Source organism: Solea solea, chromosome 17, assembly GCF_958295425.1.
Source record: "Solea solea chromosome 17, fSolSol10.1, whole genome shotgun sequence".
NCBI lineage: Eukaryota > Metazoa > Chordata > Actinopteri > Pleuronectiformes > Soleidae > Solea > Solea solea.
In genome coordinates, this window is record NC_081150.1 from 22,760,289 (window position 1) to 22,784,738 (window position 24,450).

General features: G+C 42.5%; 1 protein-coding gene and 1 long non-coding RNA gene across 2 annotated transcripts; one reads left to right on the forward strand and one right to left on the reverse strand.

Annotated features, from left to right (window-relative positions):
• Nucleotides 1-4,265: 4,265 nt before the first annotated feature.
• On the forward strand, nt 4,266-6,697 carry LOC131443519 (uncharacterized). Its single transcript, XR_009233629.1, has 3 exons — nt 4,266-4,569; nt 5,457-5,522; nt 6,502-6,697. It is a non-coding gene; the product is annotated as an uncharacterized LOC131443519 (long non-coding RNA).
• Nucleotides 6,698-14,842: 8,145 nt separating this feature from the next.
• Nucleotides 14,843-17,005, reverse strand: LOC131443428 (stonustoxin subunit alpha-like). Its single transcript, XM_058613053.1, has 3 exons — nt 16,909-17,005; nt 15,916-15,962; nt 14,843-15,835 (listed from the first exon to the last, which is right to left on the reverse strand). Exons 1-3 carry the CDS (start codon nt 16,953-16,955, stop codon nt 15,309-15,311), a joined length of 621 nt encoding a protein of 206 aa, XP_058469036.1. The 5' UTR covers nt 16,956-17,005; the 3' UTR covers nt 14,843-15,308.
• Between the last annotated feature and the right edge of the window lie 7,445 nt (nt 17,006-24,450).

Here is a 24,450-nt window from a genome sequence, read left to right on the forward strand (position 1 = left end):
TTCATGAGCTTCACAGTAAAAACATCACGTCCACTCAGTTACAGTGTTGTTTTCGTCAACGATGACAAAATAATTTTGTTGACGCCCCTTTTTTTTAGTAGAGTCGGTCGCGGCGCACCACCGGCGGAGGAAATTTCATTCTGCCCAACAGTAATCTCCATTACTTATTGACCTAAATGGATTTGTTAAAAGACTATACTTCTTTCTTTTTTTAAACTAAAACTGACTAAAACTTTTTTGAGTTTGACTAAAATTGGACTAAAACTATCACATCTAGAAATGACTAAAACTAATCAGCGTTCTAGTCCAAAAAAACGTTTTAGCTCAGTTCCAAAGTTCTTTTTCACATGTGTGATGAGATGAGTTTAGTTCTGTTACCTTGTGAAAGCAGGAAATGATCGTCATGAAGCTGCTGAACGTCTGTGAAGTGATTCTGCTGCTGAACAGCGAACAAAACACAGACCAAAGTTTTCTCAAGTGTTATCTGAAGGAAATGTGACGAATGTGATCAAATAACTGCTCTGATCTGAACTTTACACTCAACTCCATCAACTGCAGTCAAATATTAACAGAATCAGATCTTATCACTGAACAATGATCTCACTCAGACACATAAACTTATGCCATAATCAAACACTGGTGGTATTAAAGCCACATACACTAGCTCCCCAACTCCTACCTGTCAAACATCGCCACACATTGATCACTTTTTTGCATTTCTCTTCTATTCTACCAATATGCCCTGCCCATGTTAACTGTGAGTCAAACACTACACCCACAAATGTAAATGTTCCAACTCTTTGCAGCTCATTCCCGTACATTTTCAGTTTCATTCCTTCCTCTCTTCGTTTCCTGCTAAAATACACTGTCCAGGTTTTTTTCCACTGAGAACTGGCATCCCCAGTCATAGCCCCACTCCACCACCTCATCAATAGCCCCTTGTACTTTGCCCACAACATATGCCACATTCCTTCCTCTTTTCCACAAGGCCCCATCATCTGCAAAGAGTGACCTACCTATCTCCTCTGGTACTTTTGAGAACACGTCATTGATCATTACTGTAAAGAGTAAAGGGCTAATCACACTCCCTTGAGGGGTCCCATTCTCTACTTAATCCAGTTGTACACCCTTCCTCTTATACCCATCTTGCACAGCTTTATTAATAATCCTTCCTTCCACATCATATCATATGCTTTCTCAATATCAAAAAACACTGCCACTACTGCTTCTTTATTTGCCTGTGCCTTTCTTATCTCTGTCACACACACACACACACACACTGAGCTATGGGCATTGAAATCTGCACACCATATTATTTTTTACATTATGTACCACAAAGTCTAACCTTGGTTTTAGCAGTGTTTCTTGCACACATACTATATCTGGTCTTATCGCCATTTCCTTGATAAATTGCTTTATGCAAGCTCCTTGCATTCCATTGTAAAAGAATTACCATGATCAATATCAACCCACACATGTTGCATCCTGGCTCGACTGATTTCTGAGCTTCTCCCTCACTTCTTCCCATGTCAGTCCCACTAATCCCAAATAACAATGAGCTGGATTTGAACACTTTTTGATTTCACTTCGGCTGTACTATTGATCACTCCTGTTATGAACGTCACTAAGTCTCTTTTCTTCACATACATCCTGTCATCTGCCCTTGGTTGTGTTTCTTGCGTTTTCACAGCTCTTTGCTCATTTCTATCTTAATTCTGTGTTCTTTTATTTTTTTATATCATACATTTTTATTTTTCAACAAAGAACCAGGAAAAGAACATCCCCCAAGAACAAAGAGGGAGAGAAAAAAAAAAAAACACAACAAAAACAAACAAATATAAGCAACAACAAACAAAAATAAAATCCACAAGTAATCACCTAGTTGGTGAAAACAGGTACATAAATATAAAGAACAAATAAACAAAATAGAACAAAACACAGAGGGAGGCGAAAGAGAAAATCCACAATAATAATAGTAAAAACAATAGTATAATAGAGTGCTCACTAAAAAATGTTACATGATAAAAAATAATAATAATAAAAAACATTTTTTTATCAGATTGATTCATTTGGGGTCCAGAGAGGAGAAGGTGTTTACATATGTGATGAGAGATTCCCTTCTTTCATAAAAATTGGCAGCTGAGCCTCTAAGGGAATATTTAACTTTTTCCAATGACAAAAAAGACATTAAATCACTTAACCAAGAAGTAGTAGAAGGGAGCGTTCACGCTTTTCCAATGTAATAGAATACGTCTGCGGGCTATGAGCGAGGCAAAAGCAACAACATCAGAGTTTTTCTCAGTGAGACTAGATGGAGTACGAGGTACCCCAGAGATGGATATCAGTGGGCAGAATGTTCTAACTTGATATTGAGGGCAGTGTTTAATAATTTAAAAAAACATGACCAGTAATGGACTCATTTGGGACAAGAAAAAAACATATGAACATGGTCTGCTGGAGATAAACCACATCTATCTCAAATATCATTTGTGCCTGAAAATAGCCTAAGTCTGTTTTTGTGAAATAAATTAAATTGGATTAAACTAAGACGAGCACAAGAAGATGTAGAATTGACCCTGATCAGTGCCTCTCTCCACCACCCGTCTGTCAAATCAAAGCCAAGCTCCCTTTCCCAACTTTCCTTGACCTTCACAAGGGAGGACATGTTTGAAGATGATATGAGGTCAAATAATCCTGAAATCCTACCACGAGCCACTGGAAGAGAGAGTACCTCAGTAATAAGAGATCCCATTGGTGATTGTGGGAAAGAAGTAAAGTTTTTTCGAGCATAGTTCCGTGCCTGGAAATAACGAATCATATGAGATTGGGGTAAATTATATTTATCACGAAGATCATTAAAAGTAGCGAATAAGCGCTTTAAATATAGATCCGAAAAACGAACCAGACCTCTCTCTCTCCACAAAGAGAAAGCTGTGTCTGCATTGGAGGGGGTAAATAAATGATTTTTGCAAATAGGGCTTAATGGGATGGGGGTTGAGAGTTTGAAATTTTGCCTGAATTGTTTCCAAATTTTCAAAAAGAAAAGTACAATTGGGTTTTTAATATAACTAGGATAACGAGAAGCCAGAGGAGCACAAACCAGAGCCACCAGAGTGAGGGATGGCAAGAGGCATCTTCCATTATGCACCAGTCTAAATTGGGAGAATTACACCAGGCATGGATTTTTGAAGATTGGCAGCCCAAACGGAGATCACGTGATCACATGAGTCCACACATTTTTCTGGCTAAACTGGGTTTAACATCCATCAATTCATTCATTCTCTACCGCTGTTGAAGCCTGAGTACCTGGAGAGAACCCACACAGATATGGGGAGAACATGTCAGCTCCACACAGAAAGATCCAAGAGAATCTGAGAATCTTGATTAGGTTAATGGAACATCTTCCTCTACTGCTGTCCACTGTGATTGACTGTTCAGCTGACAGCAGGCTGGCTGGAAATATATATTTTTTTAAATTTAATTATGAGCAGGATACTCACTTTCTGACCAAATGCAAATTTTAAAATGTTGTACTTTATTGCACATTGCTCCTATAACATAAACATCACTGACGTTTACTTACTGACAAAAACAACTTGGAATATATTGTCATACAATGAAATGTAGTATCTAATTTTAGGAAGCTTAATTTCATTGTGCCAAATGATCCTTTTAGGTATCATTGTTGAATGCAATGCGTGAAGTGAATTGGGGAAACGTTAAAAAGGAATGTTATTGACTCAATGTTTCACTGCAGTGACATTTTAAAGCACAAATAAACAGGCCCACACCTCTGCATAACACCAGATTGTGTGTGAATACAGACGACACAATCCTACACCCTGTCTGTGTCCACTCGGTCTGCTGTGCCTCTATGCGTATTTGTGTCTGAACACTTTTTTGCAGCTCTCTGCAGAAGAAATAGATATAGAATGGGATATGTAGCTCATCAATGCCTGTGTGCTCTATTGATTGGCAACTACACACCAAAATAATAAACATCCAGAGGAAAGCAAAATCTGACCGAGCAGGCATCGCCACACATTTCATGTGGTTCTGCGTTTCTTTAAGCAGGTCTCATTTAGTAGGCATATCACTCCACTACCCCACACCACCTCTAGTGGTCCATAAGTGATGATTTAAAATGATTATGTATATTTCAGTTTCTACATTGATTTGTTTGTAGCAGATTATGCTGTTAATTTAATTAAAGTAATATTACTAAAGTAAAATGACTCCTGTTCCTCTGCTATGCAGACTGGGTCCTACCAGATGCCACACGCCAGTTGGATGAACACTCATCAGCCCCAGTCGAACAACCAACTGGACCAGTAGCTCCACCAGATCCCCAGCAAACACTGGCTCCACCTGATCCCCGAAGGGCCCCAACTGGACCAGTAATGGCCCCACCAGACCCACCAGTAGCAGTGGCTTCCTTTTGTCCCTCAGCAACCTCCACTACATCAGTGAAGTTCCTGACTAGGCCACCAGCAGCCCCAACTGGACCATCAACCTCTGGTTCCCATTCCTCAGAAGGAACTCCAGCTGCCCCAGTTGCTTTAGAAAAAGGTATGTAGGAAACAAATGGCAAGCCCCACAAAACCATATTATGACTTTGTGCAATGTGAAAATGTTAATAAATTCTCAGCACCAGACATCCCATTGTGTACAAGAATGGCAGAAATGTATATATTAACAAACGGGCTAGAGAAGAAAACAGGTATTAGCATTAAGCTGTTTACATTACATTACATATCATATCATACATCACGCCTGTGTTTCTGTGATTCTTTCTGACCTTCCCACCTTCAGAGTCCAGGGACAAAGACTGTATTAGGACACTTAGGGCCCTGATTTGATGCTCTACAGTGCATAGTCCATAAAGCATGGAGCACAGACGTTTACAGCACTGTGCTGTGTTTTGCTTTGCACCACATTGTCTCTGGGTGTTCATATGGCTTCCGGTGCTTCAGGTACATAGACACTTTCAGGAGTTGATTTAAGTATTTCACGTTATTAATGTGGATGTGGAGGATGTTACAGTTAAATGTTAAATATGAAGTACAAGTGTAGTGCTGTAAATCATCCACTTTATCAAGTCCGAAAGGGTTGTAGAAGTCATTCAGTACTTCAGCAGCTAGATATGTTTGTAATAGCATGCTGAAGCCAGGTCATCCTTAAGGGTACAACTTACCCACAATGTTCACTGTGTGCTGCCATTCATCCCGAAAGAAGAGCATGTTATGAGCTTTCATGGTGAACTTGTATTCTTACATTGCCAGGCATCTCTGATGCAATAGAAAACCACAGGAGCTATACAACATTTAAATACCTTTTGACACATCAAGAGCAGCCTCCAATTCTAAACTGATAGATTTTATTGTTTATGTTATTCACATTGATGTAATAGTCAGCACATTATTTAATCATGATCACATATTTTATATCTTTTCCAGTAATAGATGACATTGTGAAAGAAGGCTGTCCTGCTCCCAGTGCAGTGCTGAAACGGAAAAGGAAAGGTGTGTCGTAATGTCAATCCATAATTGTCTGAATATGGTTTAAAAAAAAAAATACAGTATATATATATATATAATTGAAGTATACCACAATGAAGTAATCAGATATTTTTGTCCATAATAGTTTTAGAGAGTCCAGTCAGCACACAGTCATAGAGGAGTAAAACGTATTCACACCGACCCGAGAGGATAAAATCCTAATGAAATAAATGAACACTTGATTAATGTAGTAGTTGATCAATAGTTGATTAATTGTTGCCACTCTAAATGAATGTGCTTACAGTTTGAATGCTCCACCTTTTATTTTAAATATGTCCTGTAGTGTGGGATTTGCATTGTCCAGTCTTGGTCATCACTCAGTCTCAGTTTAGATGTTCTTAAGTAAGAGCATAAGCTGACAGTGAATGAGACTGTGATCTTTTATTTTCCCCACTGGTCTCATTGCTACACATTTCCCTTAATTCATACAGTAAGTGTGTCCATTCTTTGTAAACAGACACGTCTACTGACACATGATTTTGGTGTGATCTTGGTTTTCAAAGACAAAAAAAATACCCTAGTCTCTGCTGTGAAGTGCTTTACTCTTCTATGAAACAGTCATTTGAATTGATTTTGATTCATTTGAGCACTGATGACTGCCCATATATTTATCCTCTCATCCATCTCTATAGTCCATTGATTACAGTCATTTACCAATGATGCATGCAAGCTCTGTACCAGAATAACTACATATCTTCCCTTTCAGAATGCCCACATACAGTATCAGGGAGCAAAGAGTTCTACCCTGTGAAGAGGGTTGCCTAATGCAAAGTTTTAAAGGTTCAATAATCCCACACAGAGTCATTCACCTGCTGACGTTTCCTAGAACTCTCATGTTAGAGAATCTACAGTCATAAAGTGCTGATAGTCTTTATGTAATCTGTGTAATAATCCTGAAAGAGTATTCAAGACGGAGGTATAGCCAAAGATTTGAACTGAATAGGGACAAAAATTGCAACTGGTGGAGTGGGAGCCGTGCAAGTCCTGGTATGTATGACTTGTGATCACAGCATATCTTATTTGATACCAACACTGAGAACATTCACATGCACACCAATAATCTTTGTTTATGATACTGGCAAAGTGCTCTCTGTAGCCCGACGTGTGCCTCCAAAAAATGTCGTCATCAGTCGAGGCAACTGAGACCAATGGAGACCGCGGTGCTGTCATAAGTCAGTTAACGACTCATTCCCGCAGCCCCTAGTGTTCTGGCGGTGAATTGCAATACCATACTGAAAACTGCAGCGCACTACCCCGTCTGTATGGTCACAGAGTTGGAAAGAGTGACATATAAATCCAAATGGACTCTTAATTGCTCCTTTAGGCCTCCTGTGGAGGGGGGTTTGAGGGTGGAGGGGTATCTACAAGGTCAGATATTTAAGCATCTGTTGCAAGATGCAATATTAAGGCTAATTGTGACACTTTCTCTCCAGAAATTGAAAGTAAAATAAAGTGATACCTCAGTTATTACATTATTGGCTCAGTTATTACATTATCAAATGATTTTTTATATATAACGTAATAACCAGCCAATAACGTAAAAAGTTATTACGTTATTGGCTGAACAACTTTATTACATTATTGGCAATTTATTACGTTATTGGTTTTATTACATTTAAATTATTACATTATTGGCCGTTATTACGTTATTGGTTGCTACAGCATATAAAGAGGCTGCAGTTGTCTCAGTCAGAAATTCTAAACCATCTATCATGCTTCTCTGCTACCAGCACCATTGTACAGAAGTCAGAAAGAGGCTTATTTAAAAATGCTAAAATTGTCATCACTGCCTTACTCTCACTATACTCCCTTTATTAGTGGATGATTAGTGTACATGCTAAGATGATTGTAAATGATTTTCATCCAAAAGTTAAGTTTGCAGAAAATGACACTTTGGTTCCTAAGGACAGAGCGTAAAGCCCCACAAAACCAATGTCATTTGTGATTTTGGCCATATGGCATAAAACACCAACATGGTGGTTTGGAGGTTACCACTGTTGTCTCACAGCAAGATGGAGATTAGATTCCCCTGGGATCTTTCTGTGTGGAGCTTGCATGTTTTCCCTGTGACCCAAACAGGGATAAGTGGAAGAGAATGGATACAAGGACTTTATATGATAGTGTGCATCCACAATGTCAAGTCCAGTCAAGTAGTTTTATTTGTCAAATGTACTATATGTACGACTTACAGCACAGATGAAATTGCAGTCCTCTCAGACCCACGGTGCAAAACAGGCAGTTACATAAATAAACATAAATAAACAATCAACAATCAACAGACATGAAATAAACAATCAACAAGACGAGAATCTTCTAAGAGAAGATAAGTGAGGTAGTGCAGTTTAGTGCAAATAAGCAGGGGAAAGTGGAATGTTCAGTCCCTGAGTTCAGAGTGTGGGAATGGTGTTGGTGAAGGAGGAGGAGGAGGGGGGGAGTGGGGGGAGTACAGTCCTGGTCTGTGGCAGGGGGCAGAGGGGGGGAGGATGAGTAGAGGTGGGAGTGATGGTAGACAGGGAGGGAGTTGAGTCTCCTGACAGCCTGGTGGAAGAAGCTGTTCTTTAGTCTGCTCGTTCTGGCCCGGAGACTGCGCAGTCTCCTCCCCGATGGCAGCAGGCTGATGAGGCTGTGAGACGGATGGGAGGGGTCACCAGTAATCCTGATTGCCTTGCTGGTGATGCGGGTGTTGTAAATGTCTAGGAGGGGGGGGGGAGAGACACCAATGATCCTCTCAGCTGCTCTCACGATGCGCTGCAGGCTCTTGCGGCAGGACACGGTGCAGGCGCCGTACCACACAGTGATGCAGCTTGTCAGGATGCTCTCGATGGTGCCTCTGTAGAACGTGTGCATTATGGGGGGCGGGGCTCCTACTCTCCTCAGTTTGCGGAGGAAGTACAGGCGCTGTTGGGCTTTTTTGGCCAGTGATGCAATATTGTGGCTCCAGGACAGATCTTCAGAGATGTGCACACCCAGGAACTTGGTGCTGCTCACCCTCTCCACTGCAGCACCGTTGATGGTTAGTGGAGTATGCTGGGTGTGCACTCTCCTGAAGTCCACAATAATCTCCTTGGTCTTCTCCACATTCAGGTGGAGATTGTTTTCTTTGCACCACGTGGCCAGCCTGTTTACCTCACTCCTGTAGATTGTCTCATCGCTGTTGTTGATGGGAGCCACCCCAGTTGTGTCGTCCGCAAACTTAATGAAGAGGTTGGAGCTGAATGATGGAGTGCAGTCATGGGTCAGCAGAGTGAAGAGGAGGGGGCTCAGCACACATCCTTGAGGGGCCCCAGTGTTCAGCGTGATGGTGCCGGAGGTGTTGATGCCGACCCGAACTGCCTGTGGTCTCCCCGTCAGGAAGTCCAGCAGCCAGTTGCACAGGGAGGTGTTGAGCCCCAGCTGGTCCAGTTTGTGGATGAGCTGCTGGGGGATGATTGTGTTGAATGCTGAGCTGAAGTCAATGAACAGCATTCTAACGTAGGAGTCTTTAGTCTCCAGGTGGGTGAGGGCTGAGTGGAGGGCAGCGGAGATGGCATCATCGGTCGAGCGGTTTGACCGATATGCAAACTGGAAGGGGTCTAGGGTGGGGGGAGGGCTGACTTGATGTGCTCCATGACTAGCCGCTCGAAGCACTTCATGAGGATGGGAGTGAGTGCGATCGGACGGTAGTCGCTGTAGCTGGAGGGAGACGACTTTTTCGGGACCGGGATGATGGTGGTGGCTTTGAGGCACGTGGGGACAACAGCCTGTCTCAGTGAGGAGTTGAAGATGTCGGTGAAGACATCTGTGAGCCCCTCAGCACAGTCTCTCAGGACACGACCAGGAATGTTGTCAGGACCCTGGGCTTTCCATGGGTTTGTCCTTCTGAGGGATCGCCTCACACTATCTGGGGATAGCGTCAACACCTGGTCGTCAGGAGGTGGTGGGGTCTTCTGTGCCGGGGTGCTGTTGTCTGCCTCAAAGCGAGCAAAGAAGTCATTCAGCTGGTTCAGCAGAGAGGTGGAGCTGTCGCAGGTCTGCGGAGAGGGCTTATAGTCCGTGATGGTCTACATCCCTTGCCACAGGTTCCTGGTGTCTCTACTGTCATTGAAGCGATCAGCAATCCTCCTGGAGTACTCCCTCTTGGCCATCCTGATGCCTCGTGACAGGTTGGCCCTGGCTGTCCTCAGGCCCATCTCGTCTCCTGCTTTGAAGGCAGCGTTCCGAGCTCTCAAGAGCCTGTGGACTTCACCTGTCAGCCATGGCTTCTGGTTGGCCCGAATGGAGATGGTTCTGGTGACCGTGACATCGTCCATGAACTTCCACATGTAGGAAGTAACGGTCTCTGTGTACTCCTGGAGGTCTGTGGTGTTGTTGTAGGTGGCTGCTTGTCTGAACATGCTCCAGTCGGTGGTGGAGAAGCAGTCCTGGAGTGCCTCTGAAGACCCCTTAGGCCACATGCGAATCTGCTTTGTAGCTGGTGTGTTGACTTTGACCAGTGGCCTGTATGCTGGCATTAGCATGACTGTAGTGTGGTCTGAGGCCCCAAGGTGGGGGAGGGGGCGAGCTTTGTAGGCACCTTTGTGTGTGGTGTAGACATTGTCCAGGATATTGTTACCTCGTGTTGGAAAGTTGATATGTCCGTGGAGTTGTGGAAACACGCTCTTGGGGTTGGCGTGGTTGAAATCCCCAGCCAGGATGAGGAAGGCATCTGGGTGGGCTGTCTGCTGATCACTGATGTGCTGGTGGAGTTCCTGCAGTGCCTCGCTCCTGTTGTTGTTGGAGCCAGGGGGGATGTATATTGCCACCAGTAATATGACATTAAATTCCCTTGGCAGGTAGAATGGCCGGCATTTAATAACCATAAACTCCACCAGTGATGAGCAGTGTTTGCAGACAACAACAGCATCGCGGCACCATGCATCGTTGATGTAAACACAGAGTCCCCCGGCACGAGTCTTCCCCCCCTCGACGAGAGCTCTGTCCGCCCGGTAGCATGTCCGCCGGGCTAGTTGAATGGCACAGTCCGGAACGCTGTCGTTAAGCCATGTTTCCACAAACACAAAGACACAACACTCACTCACAGTCTTTGAAGTTGTGCGTAGTAGACGGATGTAGTCCATTTTGTTTTCCAGCGAGCGTATGTTCGCCAGTGTGATGGTCGGGAGAGCTGGCCGATGAGGGCTAGCCGCTAGCCTAGCCTGGATACCTCCGCGCTTTCCCCTCTTCTGCTTCCTCATACACCGCTTGTGGCGCTTCCACTGTGGGCTGGTTGCAGTAGTGGGGGTCGGTGGCTGAGCAGGCCTCTGCAGCAGACCGCAGCCGGGTAGCTCTTCCGCGTCTGCTGGATTTATGTCCGTGAATGTGGTTCTGCTGATGGTGAGCAGAAACTCACTGGAGTATGTGCGCCTTGGGTTAGCTGGACGTAACGGTGACGAACATATGCACGTAGGTGCACAACACAAAAAACATAAAAACACAGATCTGACGGGAGAGAGAGGAGCCGCTGCATGTCCATGCGCCGCCATGTTGCATAAATCTCTCTCATCCTTTGGCTTGTATAGTCATTCCTTCTCTCATGTGGTTTCCTTGCATTGTACAATGACTCGCCAAGGCAAAGAATTTCTCTTTCACTCCTTACTACTAAGGAAATCTCATCCTGGTTCATTTCACAGGCAATCTTCCAAACAGCTTCATGAATTTCATGAGGTTTTGGTAAGTCAAGTCAGATCCTCTTCTGCCCAGTGGGAAAGTCTTCAACTGACCTCTGAGGGCACCTTCTTACGTGTCTCCAAAGGAAATCTCTTGCATAAAGTACTTGACAATATTTGCAATGACTGAAAGGATCAGATTGTTTCACTGATGAAGGTCTTTGACAAGGAACCCATTATCCAGCACCATCAATTGCCACAGTGGCATTATGGTCAAAGTTTCCTCTCTTCTTAAGACACCTAAACAACTCTCTTCTTTTGCGAGATTTCTTATCAAAACTGAGAGCCTTTGCAACATCAGGCTGATTACTGTGAACAGATTCAAGGTGTCTTGCCAATTTAGAAATGGGCTTTTTACAATAGAAACAATATTGCTTCTTGTTGTACTTGCTTTTTTGCGCTGTCATTGTTTGGAATCTTCTCAGATGAATCGGCACTGAACCTTCTTACTGAAGAACTATGACTGTTGCTTATTGGTGATGAACTAAAACTTCTAGGCTTTTCTGAACCTGCAATCTCTCCAATGTGTGTTGAAGCTATACCCATAAATGTGTCCTTGAAGACCTTTTCCAGAGGATTTTCTGAGATTCTTAGTTCCCTACTGCAAAGACTTGTGTCTGAAGAACTGCCAGATGAGTCTGGAACATAGTCGATATCTTCATAATCCGAATGATCTGAGGAATCATGATCCGATATCTAAGTGAAAATTGGAGAACAAAATTATCTTAAAAAAATATTAATAGCAAGGGTATCATTCTGAAACCATTACAGTGTGCATAACATGGCTTTTGATGAGCCATTAAAAACAAACAATTATAATAAATATTTTCAATGTAATTTTTGTTTTAATAGGTAATTTATATGTCAGATTAATTACCTGGTCACTACAGCTTGAGGAGTCTACAACATGAAGTCTGTCATCATGGACTGAGGGATGTTCAACCTTGAAAACCATTATTAACAATATACAGTTATCAAAATTCATTGAATAGGACAGTAATCCCTACTTGCACAACAGTTTTCAGTTTGCAATGTATGATATGAAAGAGACCAAGAAATAGTGTAACACAATAACTACTTTTGAATGAGCTACTTTTGTAAATAAAATATTTTCAGCTAAATTATTTACTCACAGAATTATTAATTCTGCTTGCCAGACACAAAGTCCTAAGCCTCTCTCTCTCTCAAAGATCTTTATTTTGGCTTCATCATAACGTTTCTCACAATAAGAATGGTGTTGCTTCAGATTTTGCAGATTTTCCTCTCAGCTGTCCCAATTAAGAATCAGATGTAAAGTAATAAGATTATTAATTCTGTGGACATTTTTTCATCAACTGATACAGTAATTATTTTTTTAATACAGTACTTAATGGTGCAATGGACCAAACTGAGATATCTATTATATTCCAAATAGAAAAAAATACATGTTCAATCACCTGTTCATAGGATGCAGTGGATCTCTCGCTGACTTCAGGGTCTGCTGAATTAGTCGTGATCTCAACACTTGATGTCTGCAACAAAACACAACAGTACACAGTCAGATATATTGTGTACTATAACATACAGTAGAGCAGAACTTGTTATAAAACATAACCACACTTGTTTCATGAGGATCTGGACTTATTCTTCCAGACTCTATAGAAACTGTTATCATTGTAAATGATATACTTCCCAACAATATGGGGACACTGTAACACACACACACACTCTACAGTCAGTGGGTCAGACCATATGAGGACGTCAAACCAAACACACACTCAAGTCTTTCACAGCTAAACAATATGAGGACCTGACGACTGAACACATGTATGACTCATGTCAATAACTACCAGCATCTTCTATTGTCGGGTAACAACAAACTGTTGACAACATTTTAGAGAACTGTCTCTGTAGATTTAAATGAAGAAAAACTTTTGTTTGGTTAGTTTTACAGCGTGTCCATCACCTTAATTGTTAGCTAATTAGCTAAATTAAGCTCACATGGGGATTGTTAAAATTTAAACAGCCATAATTAACAATGAATGTATTAAGGTGACAATAAAAAAAAATTTATGATCAGGCACTTCGTCTAGTCAGTTGGAATAATTTGTTTGTAGTTCCTTTTAAATTACCTTGAAACTTACCTCTTCAGATCAGCGTTAACGTGTCCGCATTGCAAATGACGTCAAAGATCTTGTATATGCCAAGATGGATATCTCCACAGTACTGAAGTTCCGGGATGGGAAGTTCATCAAGAGTGCCAGTGTGGTCTACGTTTCAGAAGCTTTAAAATCAAGCCATGAACCGTTCTGTACCATGGCAGACTTTATAAAATACCTTCACAATGATAGATCCTACACTGTGGATTATTTAGCAACTTTAGCAACTCAGCCATCTTTGTAAGCCTCAGCTCAGTCTATTGGCCAATCACAGGCTGCCTTGCCGACTTGCTAACAAATCAGAGGCTGTGTTATTGACTGCTGAGTAACCAAACATGCAGTGTGTGGCAGCATTCATCTCAAATGTCTTTAATACATGAGTGAATTAAGGGGATTAAATATATATGTATATATATATATGTATATATATATATATATATATATATATATATATATATATATATATACATATATGAACATTGTATATATACATATAAATATATATGTATATATATACATATACACACACAAACATGTATATATTCCAATTTCTTTTTTGTTTTTATGGTCAGATAAAAATACATTCATGTAATAATTGCTGTAGCATACATGTTCTGATACCTCAGGTGGCCTGGAAAAAAGATGCACATATCTTGATTTTGTGCCACAAGGCAAAGGACATAAATATTGCATTCTTATAAAACATAAGACAATTAGATCAACTATAACAATTGAGAATATATTTATTTGACTCAAATGTTGGAGAGTGTGTGAGTGTGTCCACAAGTGACATATGAGTACAAGTGTGTTAAAAGTATGTTTAAGTACCAACACTGGCCACTAGTAATCAAAAATTTTGACACACACACACACACACACTCGATTCTTGAATATTGTGACATTTTAGGACTTTGGAGATTTTTAGTCTGGGAGCATGTTTGGAGGGTCCAGAACACCATATAATGGTCAGAGAAATGAGGACCTCTAAAATGTCCTCACATCTCTCAACGTACTGATATTGTTGGTGTGTTATCATAAAAATGTCCTGATTTGTCACAAATACAAGTGCACACACACACACACACTCCCACACTGCTGCCTCCATCACTACGTTCAAATGTCTCATTTTGTCACTTCAGTGTTTGAAATCCTTTGTTCAGATTGACGTCAGTGACACAAAGTGACCACACGAGGCAGAAGAGGACCACCAGCTCCTGTGTCCCCGCAGCTAAAATCACTGGTTTTCTCTATGGGCTTTGGTATGGGAGAGTGAGTGGATGGAGCTGTTAATCTATGACCTAAAAGAGCGTAGACTTAATCTGACATAGATTGTATTAGGTGTCAGTACCTCGTCATCAACACAACAAAGTAGATTAAAGTGATATGATGTGGTTTTTATTGATGTTGAAAATGTCATTCTTCATTAAGCCACAGAAACAGAAACCACAGACACTGATGATGTTTGGAAAGTGCAAAAACCCTCTGAGTGTCATGAGTTTCCTGTCACTGTGGACACGTTCTTCGCTGTCGTTCACAGAGTAGCAGGAGGACAGAGGTCATCCTGAGGTCACGCACACTCAGTTTCACCTGCATCACAGCAGAAACCACACTTCCTCATTCATGGCATAATCTGCTCATGTGTGTTTCATTTTCCATGTGTGTGTGTGTGTGTGCGTAACTCTGAGTGTTGTTCTGCTCACATGCAGCAGGGGGCGCTGTTGTCAGGCAGCATGAAGAGGAGGAGGAGGAGAAGCAGTGCATGCTGGGACAGAAAGGCTCCATGAGAAGATGATGTTCTTCAGAAAAAGAGTCAAACTCTTACCATCTTTATTTACTTTGTTTTCTATTTGATTAAAAACCTTGAATTTTATTTTATATTATTTGAGCTTTGACCTCGTCCACCACTGAAGCTGCTGTCTCTTCATGTCCTACAGAGGACACAGAGACACTGAGGAACCAGGCCAGACCAGGAACCCAGGATAAACCGGTTCAGTGAATGTGGTCCTGAATGTGTGGAGGTGGATCAGTGAGTCAGAGGAGACGCTGTAGAAGGACAGAATCCCAGCAGGACAGTCCACATACACTGATACTCTGTGAGAGACAGAGGACATGATGGGACTTTGTGTCCCACAGTGACGGACAGAGTAACTATGATCATCAGAGCAGAACAGACTCCAGGACTGATCATTATGTCCAAACAAACAGTCAGAACCGATGCCTTTCCTCTTGATTCCTCTGTAACTCAGTGATATATAAACTCTTCCTCTCCACTCGACCTCCCAGTAACAGCGACCAGTCAGACCAGGTCTACACAGCAGCTGAGGAAAGAACTTAAATCTGTCTGGATGATCAGGATACGACTGATCTTCTGTCACACGGGTCACTTTCCTGTTGTCGTGAGACAGTTTGAGTTCTCTGTTCATTGTGTTTGTGTCCAGTTCCAGTTCACATGAATCTGATGAAGACAACGAGACACAGCTGCAGTTTATTGATGATCAGCTGATATGTTGTTATTTCCTGTAAATCCATACTTACACTTCCTGACACCAGGTTTTAACCTCTGCTCTCCAGCATGGTCCATCCTGGAGGAAGAAACAGTCTGAATGAGTTTCTGTCCAACATGAGTCCAAACTGTTGTCTTAATGACGCACTCTGGTGGACACAATTATGAACTACAAGGACAGGTGTGTTTCAAAGAGAAGACGGTGTCTGCAGAACCAGAGACCACAGTTTCAGGAGGCTACGCATTTACTCAACAGCACCACCACGTGGACAACACAGAAGACAACTTCTGTTTATACAATTGAAACCCACCACGAGTAAACTAGCAACAAGTTGGCCTAGCACAAACCAAGTAAACAAAGAAAATAGATAAAAATTAGGGATTTCATTTGTATTTTTTACAGTGTTTCAAATCGCAGTATTGTGGGTCTAAAAACCATAAACTTTATATTTAAATTACGGTTGTTTGATCGCTTGCTTGAATCGATACCTAGTTTCCAGTGCTTTTGTGGTTTTTACAGCTGCGCGTCACAGAGGAAACACATGGCTACTTATGCAGCTGCTGCTGCAGAGGCTCGTCGCTGTTACTGCTGCTTCCAAAACTTGTATGTTTTCACCATTGAATGAAGAATGAAGAACAACTTGATTGTAGCTGTAAGATGACGAACATCTCGTACACAACTCACGACAAACACCACAGAATAAAGACATCTTTACTTTAGTTTGACCGTAGACTGTTTGAAGTGGACCAGGACTGTTCTGTACCCAGTACCAGGACTTCTTACATGATGCTGCTACTCTGTGCAGATGATCTGTCCAGTTCATGGTTCTGGTCGTTTCTCAGGCTGAACTACGTGACATTCACTCGTTCTCACGAGGTGTTTAAAAAGTGTCACTAATGTTTGGTTATACTCACTGACAGAGGAAAACATAATAACAGGACATCTTCAACTTGAACCTCCTGACAAGTTTTAATACTGCTGCTGATCATGAAGAGGAAGAGGAGGAGGAGGAGGAGGAGAATACCTGAGAGTGTCCAGTCTCCAGTGAGGACTCTTCAGTTCAGCAGACATTAGCTTCTCTCCTGAGTCTCCTGGATGATTGAAGCTCAGGTCCAGTTCTCTCAGATGGGAGGGGTTTGAGTTCAGAGCTGAGGTCAGAGAAGAACATCCTTCTTTTGAGACCAGACAACCTGACAGACTGGAGTTAAGAAGATATGATGAACTCAGTGATTCAGAAAAAACATCTTCATCAACAGGAACCTAAAGAAGCAAAGAGTTAGAGTCAGAGTTCTGACCTGAGAGTCTCCAGAGAACAGTGAGGACTCTTCAGTCCATCACACAGCAGCTTCACTCCTGAATCCTGCAGGTCGTTGTTACTCAGGTCCACGTGTCTCAGACGAGAGGACACAGAGCTGAGGACTGAGGACAGAGCTTCACAGCTTCTCTCTGAGAGTTTACAGCCACTCAGTCTGAGGTAGAAAACAGTGATGAACAAAAGGTTAAACATGTTTGTCTTGTGCTCTTCAGAATATGTCTTATTAATATTTATATACTGATCCACGTACAGAGCTTTGTTGGAGGCTTTGACCACCGGCAGCAGCTTCAGAAGAGCCTCCTCTGAAGCAGAGTATTTCTTCAGGTCAAACTCTTCCAGATCTTTTCCTGATGACAGTAAGATGAAGACCAGAGCTGACCACTGAGCAGGAGACAGTGTCTCTGTGGACAGGCGTCCTGATGTGAGGGACTCTTGGATCTCCTCCACAAGAGAACAATGGTTCAGTTCATTCAGACAGTGGAACAGGTTGATGCTTCTCTCTGCTGACAGATTCTCACTGATCTTTTTCTTGATGTACTCAACTGTTTCCTGATTGGTCTGTGAACCACTTCCTGTTTGTGTCAGTAGACCTCTTAAGAGCTTCTGACTGGTCTCCAGTGAAAGACCCAGGAGGAAGCGGAGGGACAAGTCCAGGTGTCCATTTGGACTCAGTAAGGCCTCGTCCACAGCACTCTGGTGCAGATGATTCAGTTCAGGTTTGTTTCTAAACGGTCTGGTCAACTGGCTCGTTGTTGGTTCTGACAATAGATTTGTTCCAGAGGTGATGAAGGTCAGATGAACATGAAGAGCAGCCAGAAACTCCTGAACACTCAGATGGACAAAGCAGAAGACCTTGTCCTGGTACAGGCCTCTCTCCTCTTTAAAGATCTGAGTGAAGACACCTGAGTAAACTGAAGCTGCTGTGATATCGATGCCACACTCTGTCAGGTCTGATTCATAGAAGATCAGGTTTCCCTTCTGCAGCTGCTCAAAAGCCAGTTTCCCCAGAGACTCAATCATCTTCCTGTTCTCTGGAGTCCAGTGTGGATCTGTCTCAGCTCCTCCATCATATTTGACCTTCTTCACTTTGGACTGAACCACCAGGAAGTGGATGTACATCTCAGTCAGGGTCTTGGGCAGTTTTCCTCCATCTCTGGTTTTCAGCATGTTCTCCAGAACCTTTGCAGTGATCCAGCAGAAGACTGGGATGTGGCACATGATGTGGAGGCTTTGTGATGTCTGGATGTGGAAGATGATCCTCCTGGCCTGCTCCCCATCTCTGAACCTCTTCCTGAAGTAGTCCTCCTTCTGTGGGTCCGTAAAACCTCTGACCTCTGTCACCATGTCCACACAGTCAGGAGGGATCTGATTGGCTGCTGCAGGTCGTGTGGTTATCCAGAGGCGAGCAGAGGGAAGCAGTTTCCCCCTGATGAGGTTTGTCAGCAGCACGTCCACTGAGGTGGACGCTGTGACGTCAGTCAGGATCTCAGTGTTGTGGAAGTCCAGAGGAAGTCGACACTCGTCCAGACCATCAAAGATGAAGACCACCTTAAAGTCTTCAAACCTGCAGATTCCTACTTCTTTGGTTTCAGTGAAGAAGTGATGGATGAGTTCCACCAAACTGAACTTCTTCTCTTTCAGCACATTCAGCTCTCTGAAGGTGAAGGGAAACATGAACTGTATGTCCTGGTTGCTTTTGTCTTCAGCCCAGTCCAGAGTGAACTTCTGTGTTAACACTGTTTTCCCAATGCCAGCCACGCCCTTTGTCATCACTCTTCTGATTGGTCCGTCTCTTCCAGCTGAGGCTTTAAATATGTCTTCTTGTCTGATGGATGTTTCTGGTCTGTCTGGTTTCCAGGAAGCTCTTTCAATCTGTCTGACCTCATGTTCTTCATTGACCTCTCCATTCCCTCCCTCTGTGATGTAGAGCTCTGTGAAGATCTCATTCAGAAGGGTGGGGTTTCCTGCTTTAGCCACACCCTCAAACAAACACTGGAACTTCTTCTTCAGGTTTGATTTGAGTTCACGTCGACAAGCTTGAGCTCTGATTTCTGACAGAACACAAGAAAATAAATCAGTGGGTGGATCATTGAGAAAATAAGATGTTCTTCCTTTCACATTAAAAGTCCTCTTACTGTCAGCTAGCTTCTCCTGCTTCATCCTCCTTAAGAAGTCCTCTGTGATCTTCAGAAAGGCCTCTCTGCTGCTCTTCTCCTCCTCATCCTCCCTCTGACTCTCTAAGACTTCTATATGATCTGTATCCAGAACCTTGTGGATCTTCTTCAGCTCGTTCTTCACAAAGCAGATGATGTTCTCCTCCAGCAGCTGGAACAGAACATGTGAAGTTTAACTTCAGCTCATCAGTGACAGAGTGAAGTCCTGCAGGTCCACAGAGCAACATCCAGACTGTCAGGACCAGGACTCTGCTTCAGTATTAACAGTAGTGTCATGTTTGTACATTTACACACCTTAAAAATGGAGTCCAGGTCTGCTCCATGCTGCTGGACAGACTGACCACTGAGAACCTCTGTCCTCTGCTGATCAACTCTGAGGAGAAAAGATTCAGTGTCATTTACTAAACAAGCATTTGTTTCTACGAGGTTTTCAATGTGCTGCACCTACGATTCTTCTTCAGCCAAGTTCACATGACATGAGTTTGACAGGTTGAAGACAAAAGTCCCTGAAGGACAGTCTCTAGTGTTTGTTATGTGTGAAGTCTCAAAGACACAATCAGGGAGGCTTGTTGATGAGTCCCTGACCAATCACGGACTCTGACTAGATTTACTGCTGGAAACGTATTCAGAGCTGAGGACAGGCTAAAGCAGTTAGTGGAGACAGTAAAACAACATTGGTCCACCAAAGAGAAGAAGAGTGTTTTTCTGATGGTGTCAAATACTACACTTATTAACACATTTAAGACTTCCACATCTTCAGTCAGAACACTTCACCAAAACCCAAGCATGTGAGCCAGGACTCTTCCACATTTATTCAACATTTCTTATTTTTTCATGGGTCCAGATCTGAGATTAAATGGGGACAGGTCTGTTTGGGACTTGGGTCCAGAATGTCTTGGGTCTGCACGGGTCTGGGTCTGAATTCTCAAATGTTAGGTGTCTCTGGTGCTACATGGTGGATCATTTGAGTTGTTGACCTGTGAAGACCTCCACCCTCCATCATCTGACCTCTGTTCTTGTTCGAAATTCAAAGGTTCATCCATGGACCAGTCACTCTTCATGGACACACAGCTGGGTCCAGGTCCAAGTCCAGGTCCAGCAGAGTCTGGTCCCTGTTGATGGATCCTCCTACTAACGCAGGACATGACATGTAAATACAACATCTGCTGTGATTGATCTCATTAATGATCTACAGTATCAGGAGACACAAGAAAAACAGGTTTGTGTCAGAAATGGTTGAGTGTGACCCAGATGGTGTCAAACATTACACTGATTAACACATTTAAGACTTCCACATCTTCAGTCAGATCACTTTACCCAAACCCAAGCATGTGAGCCAGGACTGTTCCACATTTATTCAACATTTCTTATTTTTTCATGCGTCCAGATCTGAGATTAAATGGGGACGGGTCTGTTTGGGACTTGGGTACAGAATGTGTTAGGTCTGCATGGGTCTGGTTCTGAATTCTCAAATATTAGGTGTCCCTGGTGCTACATGGTGGATCATTTGAGTTGTTGACCTGTGAAGACCTCCACCCTCCATCATCTGACCTCTGTTCTTGTTTGAACTTCAAAGGTTCATCCATGGACCAGTCACTCTTCATGGACACACAGCTGGGTCCAGGTCCAAGTCCAGCTCCAGCAGAGTCTGGTCCCTGTTGATGGATCCTCCTACTAACACAGGACATGACATGTAAATACAACATCTGCTGTGATTGATCTCATTAATGATCTACAGTATCAGGAGACACAAGGAAAACAGGTTTGTGTCAGAAATGGTTGAGTGTGACCCAGATGGTGTCAAACACTACACTGATTAACACATTTAAGACTTCCACAACTTCAGTCAGATCACTTTACCCAAACCCAAGCATGTGAGCCAGGAATGTTCCACATTTATTCAACATTTCTTATTTTTTCATGGGTCCAGATCTGAGATTAAATGGCGACGGGTCCGTTTGGGACTTGGGTCCAGAATGTCTTGGGTCTGCATGGGTCTGGGTCTGAATTCTCAAATATTAGGTGTCTCTGGTGCTACATGGTGGATCATTTGAGTTGTTGTGAAGACCTCCACCCTCCATCATCTGACCTCTGTTCTTGTTCGAACTTCAATGGTTCATCCATGGACCAGTCACTCGACATGGAGACACAGCTGGGTCCAGGTCTGGCAGAGACTGATCTCTGTTGATGGATCCTCCTACAAACACATGATGTGTAAATAAAACACTGAGCTGTGACATGGAGACGAGTCACATGATCCATGAGATCCTCATCTCACCTCTGACCCTCATGTTCCTCACACAGAGTGGTTTTAGAGGGCGGAGCTTCCTCTTTACTGGCCTTGATCTGATTCATAGCAGAGTGCCACCTGCTGGGAGAATAAACCTCGCTCATTACAAGTTCTGCTAACATGGGTGGACCATATTGACCTAATGTTATACTGTGTCAGCAGAGCTGCTTCAAAAGGGTTGGGCCTTCTTTACATTCAGAGGAACCAGGACATGTTCACATCCCATAATAAGACAAGTTTGCAGTATTACACCAGACATTTAGGCCTCTCTAAGTCACTACAGGGTCAATTCATTCTGTGTAAAAACCTCAGTCACTGAGCAAGAGTCAGTGACGTGACATTCATGAGCTTCACAGTAAAAACATCACGTCCACTCAGTTACAGTGTTGTTTTCGTAAATGATGACGATGACGAAATTATTTTGTTGACGCCCCTTTTTTTTAGTAGAGTCGGTCGCGGCGCACCGCTGGCAAGGAAATTTTATGTCAAACTTATGTGTGACACTGTTGTATGATGAAGTCGGCATCAATTCATGAAAAAAACTGTTGAAAAGTTGAATTATGGAGATTAAAGGTTTCTGCCCAACAGTAATCTCCAATACTTATTGACCTAAATGGATTTGTTAAAAGACTATACTTTTTTTTTTTTTTTTTTTTTAAACTAAAACTGACTAAAACTTTTTTGATTTTGACTAAAATTGGACTAAAACTATCACATATAGAAATGACTAAAACTAATCAGCGTTTTAGTCCAAAAGACTAAAACTAAGACTAAATCTAGAATGGCTGCTAAAAACAACACTGCTCAGTTACAAAGTTCTTTTTCACATGTGTGATGAGATGAGTTTAGTTCTGTTACCTTGTGAAGGCAGGAAATGATCGTCATGAAGCTGCTGAACGTCTGTGAAGTGATTCTGCTGCTGAACAGCGAACAAAACACGGACCGAAGTTTTCTCAAGTCTCATCTGAAGGAAATGTGATGAATGTGATCAAATAACTGCTCTGATCTGAACTTTACACTCAACTCCATCAACTGCAGTCAAATATTAACAGAATCAGATCTTATCACTGAACAATGATCTCGCTCAGACACATAAACTTATACAGTTCTAACTCTAATCGACTCGACTCAGTTTAGTATCAGCCATGTTGTTTTCCATGACTTCATAGCGCCTCCTCAAAGTGGGCGGAGTCATCACAGCAAGCCTGCGTGATACTATGGTGACGTGGTTTTCTATGGGAGACTAGTAAAGGATTGTCTCCTTAATGAACCTGTTTTGCCAGTTTCCAGCAAGATTTGTCGACCGTCAAGGGTGCACACTTGCTGCTCCTACATAATCATCCTGTTAACATTTCTCACTCGTTTCCATTACTTCCTTTAAATGAAATTCTTGATCCCCTAATTTCCTTAGATTATTATTCATCACCTCTGTATTTGCATCATATGCCCTACACCTCAAAAGTTCATGTTCCACAGATTCCTCCTCTTCCTGACACCTCTCACACAGTCCTGTCTGATGTTTCCCTGCCAATTTAAGTGATTTATTCAGTGCACAGTGCGCTAGCCTCAACCTCATTATAACAACCTCCTCTCTCCTGTGTCCCATACCTACCCTATTGACCCTAACACTGTTCTGTATTTGATATAAATGCCTCCCTCTACCCTCTCTATCCAACACGTTCTCATTCCCAACGCGTCAAAATCGGCAGCTCGGTCACTGGCCGTACGCTTCAAGAAGTGACGCTGTCGGTACCCCTCTCGCTTCACATTTGGACGCTCAGGGATGTTTTATTGATATGGGCCCGTGGCACTGCCAAGTTAGCGACAACACATTTACCCACGTCCGGGTGGACGGAATTAGGAAAATAAATATGCAACGTACGGTTACACTTTCAAAATAAACCCAGAAGAGAAATGTTTCATATTGTGCGAGTAAGAGTAATGCTGCTACTAAAGACACTTTTTTCCCCCATTTCATAAATACCAATCATGTAGCAGCATTATTAGGCCAAACATATGAAGTTAGTTAGATGCTTAAATATCACGTTTTATTTTGCCGCTGCGTGAAGGCGTCATCTTCTAGACGCGACAACAACGTTGGACACGGACCCACTTTAACTTGGACAACACGGTAATCGACACATACGATGCATTTGGTTTAAAATGCAACCACAGGGTAAATACAAGGCTGCTTAGTTTTTACATATGCTTATGATTTTTCTGTAAAAAAAACAAAAGCATGGCATGTTAGTTTAGTTAACGTAGACGTTTTTACTAATCAGCTAAAGTTAGCTCCTAGTAACTACCTATTACCTTGCGTTAGGAGAGGGACGCGGATGGAAACACGCTTTCCATGAGGCCAAGTGTCACGCGGAAGAAACCCAGACATGGTTCGTATTTTATATTCTGGACATTTAAAAATGTTTCAGTCCTGAATGTCAGTGTAGGCCATTGCCAGGGATAGCATGCCACACTGTCAATGTACTACAGTATCATCAGTAGACTTTTTAGCTATTTATCAAAATTTTAAGCTAAATAACACCAGGTCAGATCAATGTGTCATCTCTGATGGAGCTCAAATCCTGAGAAATAAAGAAATGCTTTTTACTGCAAGCATGATTTGGCTGACATGAGTTACTTGACAATTTTCTTGTAGCCTCTTTTTCAAAAGAACACCCACGCCCCACCTAAAAAATGAAATAGGAATCCTATACTATATAGTATAAATGTAGATTGCATACAGTTATTTTAAAAACAAATGACAGTGTTTGACAAATATATGTTGCT

Excerpts from the sequence above, each read along its gene's own strand:
- LOC131443428 (XM_058613053.1), bottom strand. The coding sequence starts at position 16,955 with ATGTCTGCTGAACTGAAGAGTCCTCACTGGAGACTGGACACTCTCAG. Across the intron at positions 15,963-16,908 it reads TGGAGACTGGACACTCTCAG|GATGGACCATGCTGGAGAGC; the intron begins GTATTCTCCTCC and ends TTCTTCCTCCAG. Across the intron at positions 15,836-15,915 it reads AAAACCTGGTGTCAGGAAGT|ATTCATGTGAACTGGAACTG; the intron begins GTAAGTATGGAT and ends TGTCTTCATCAG.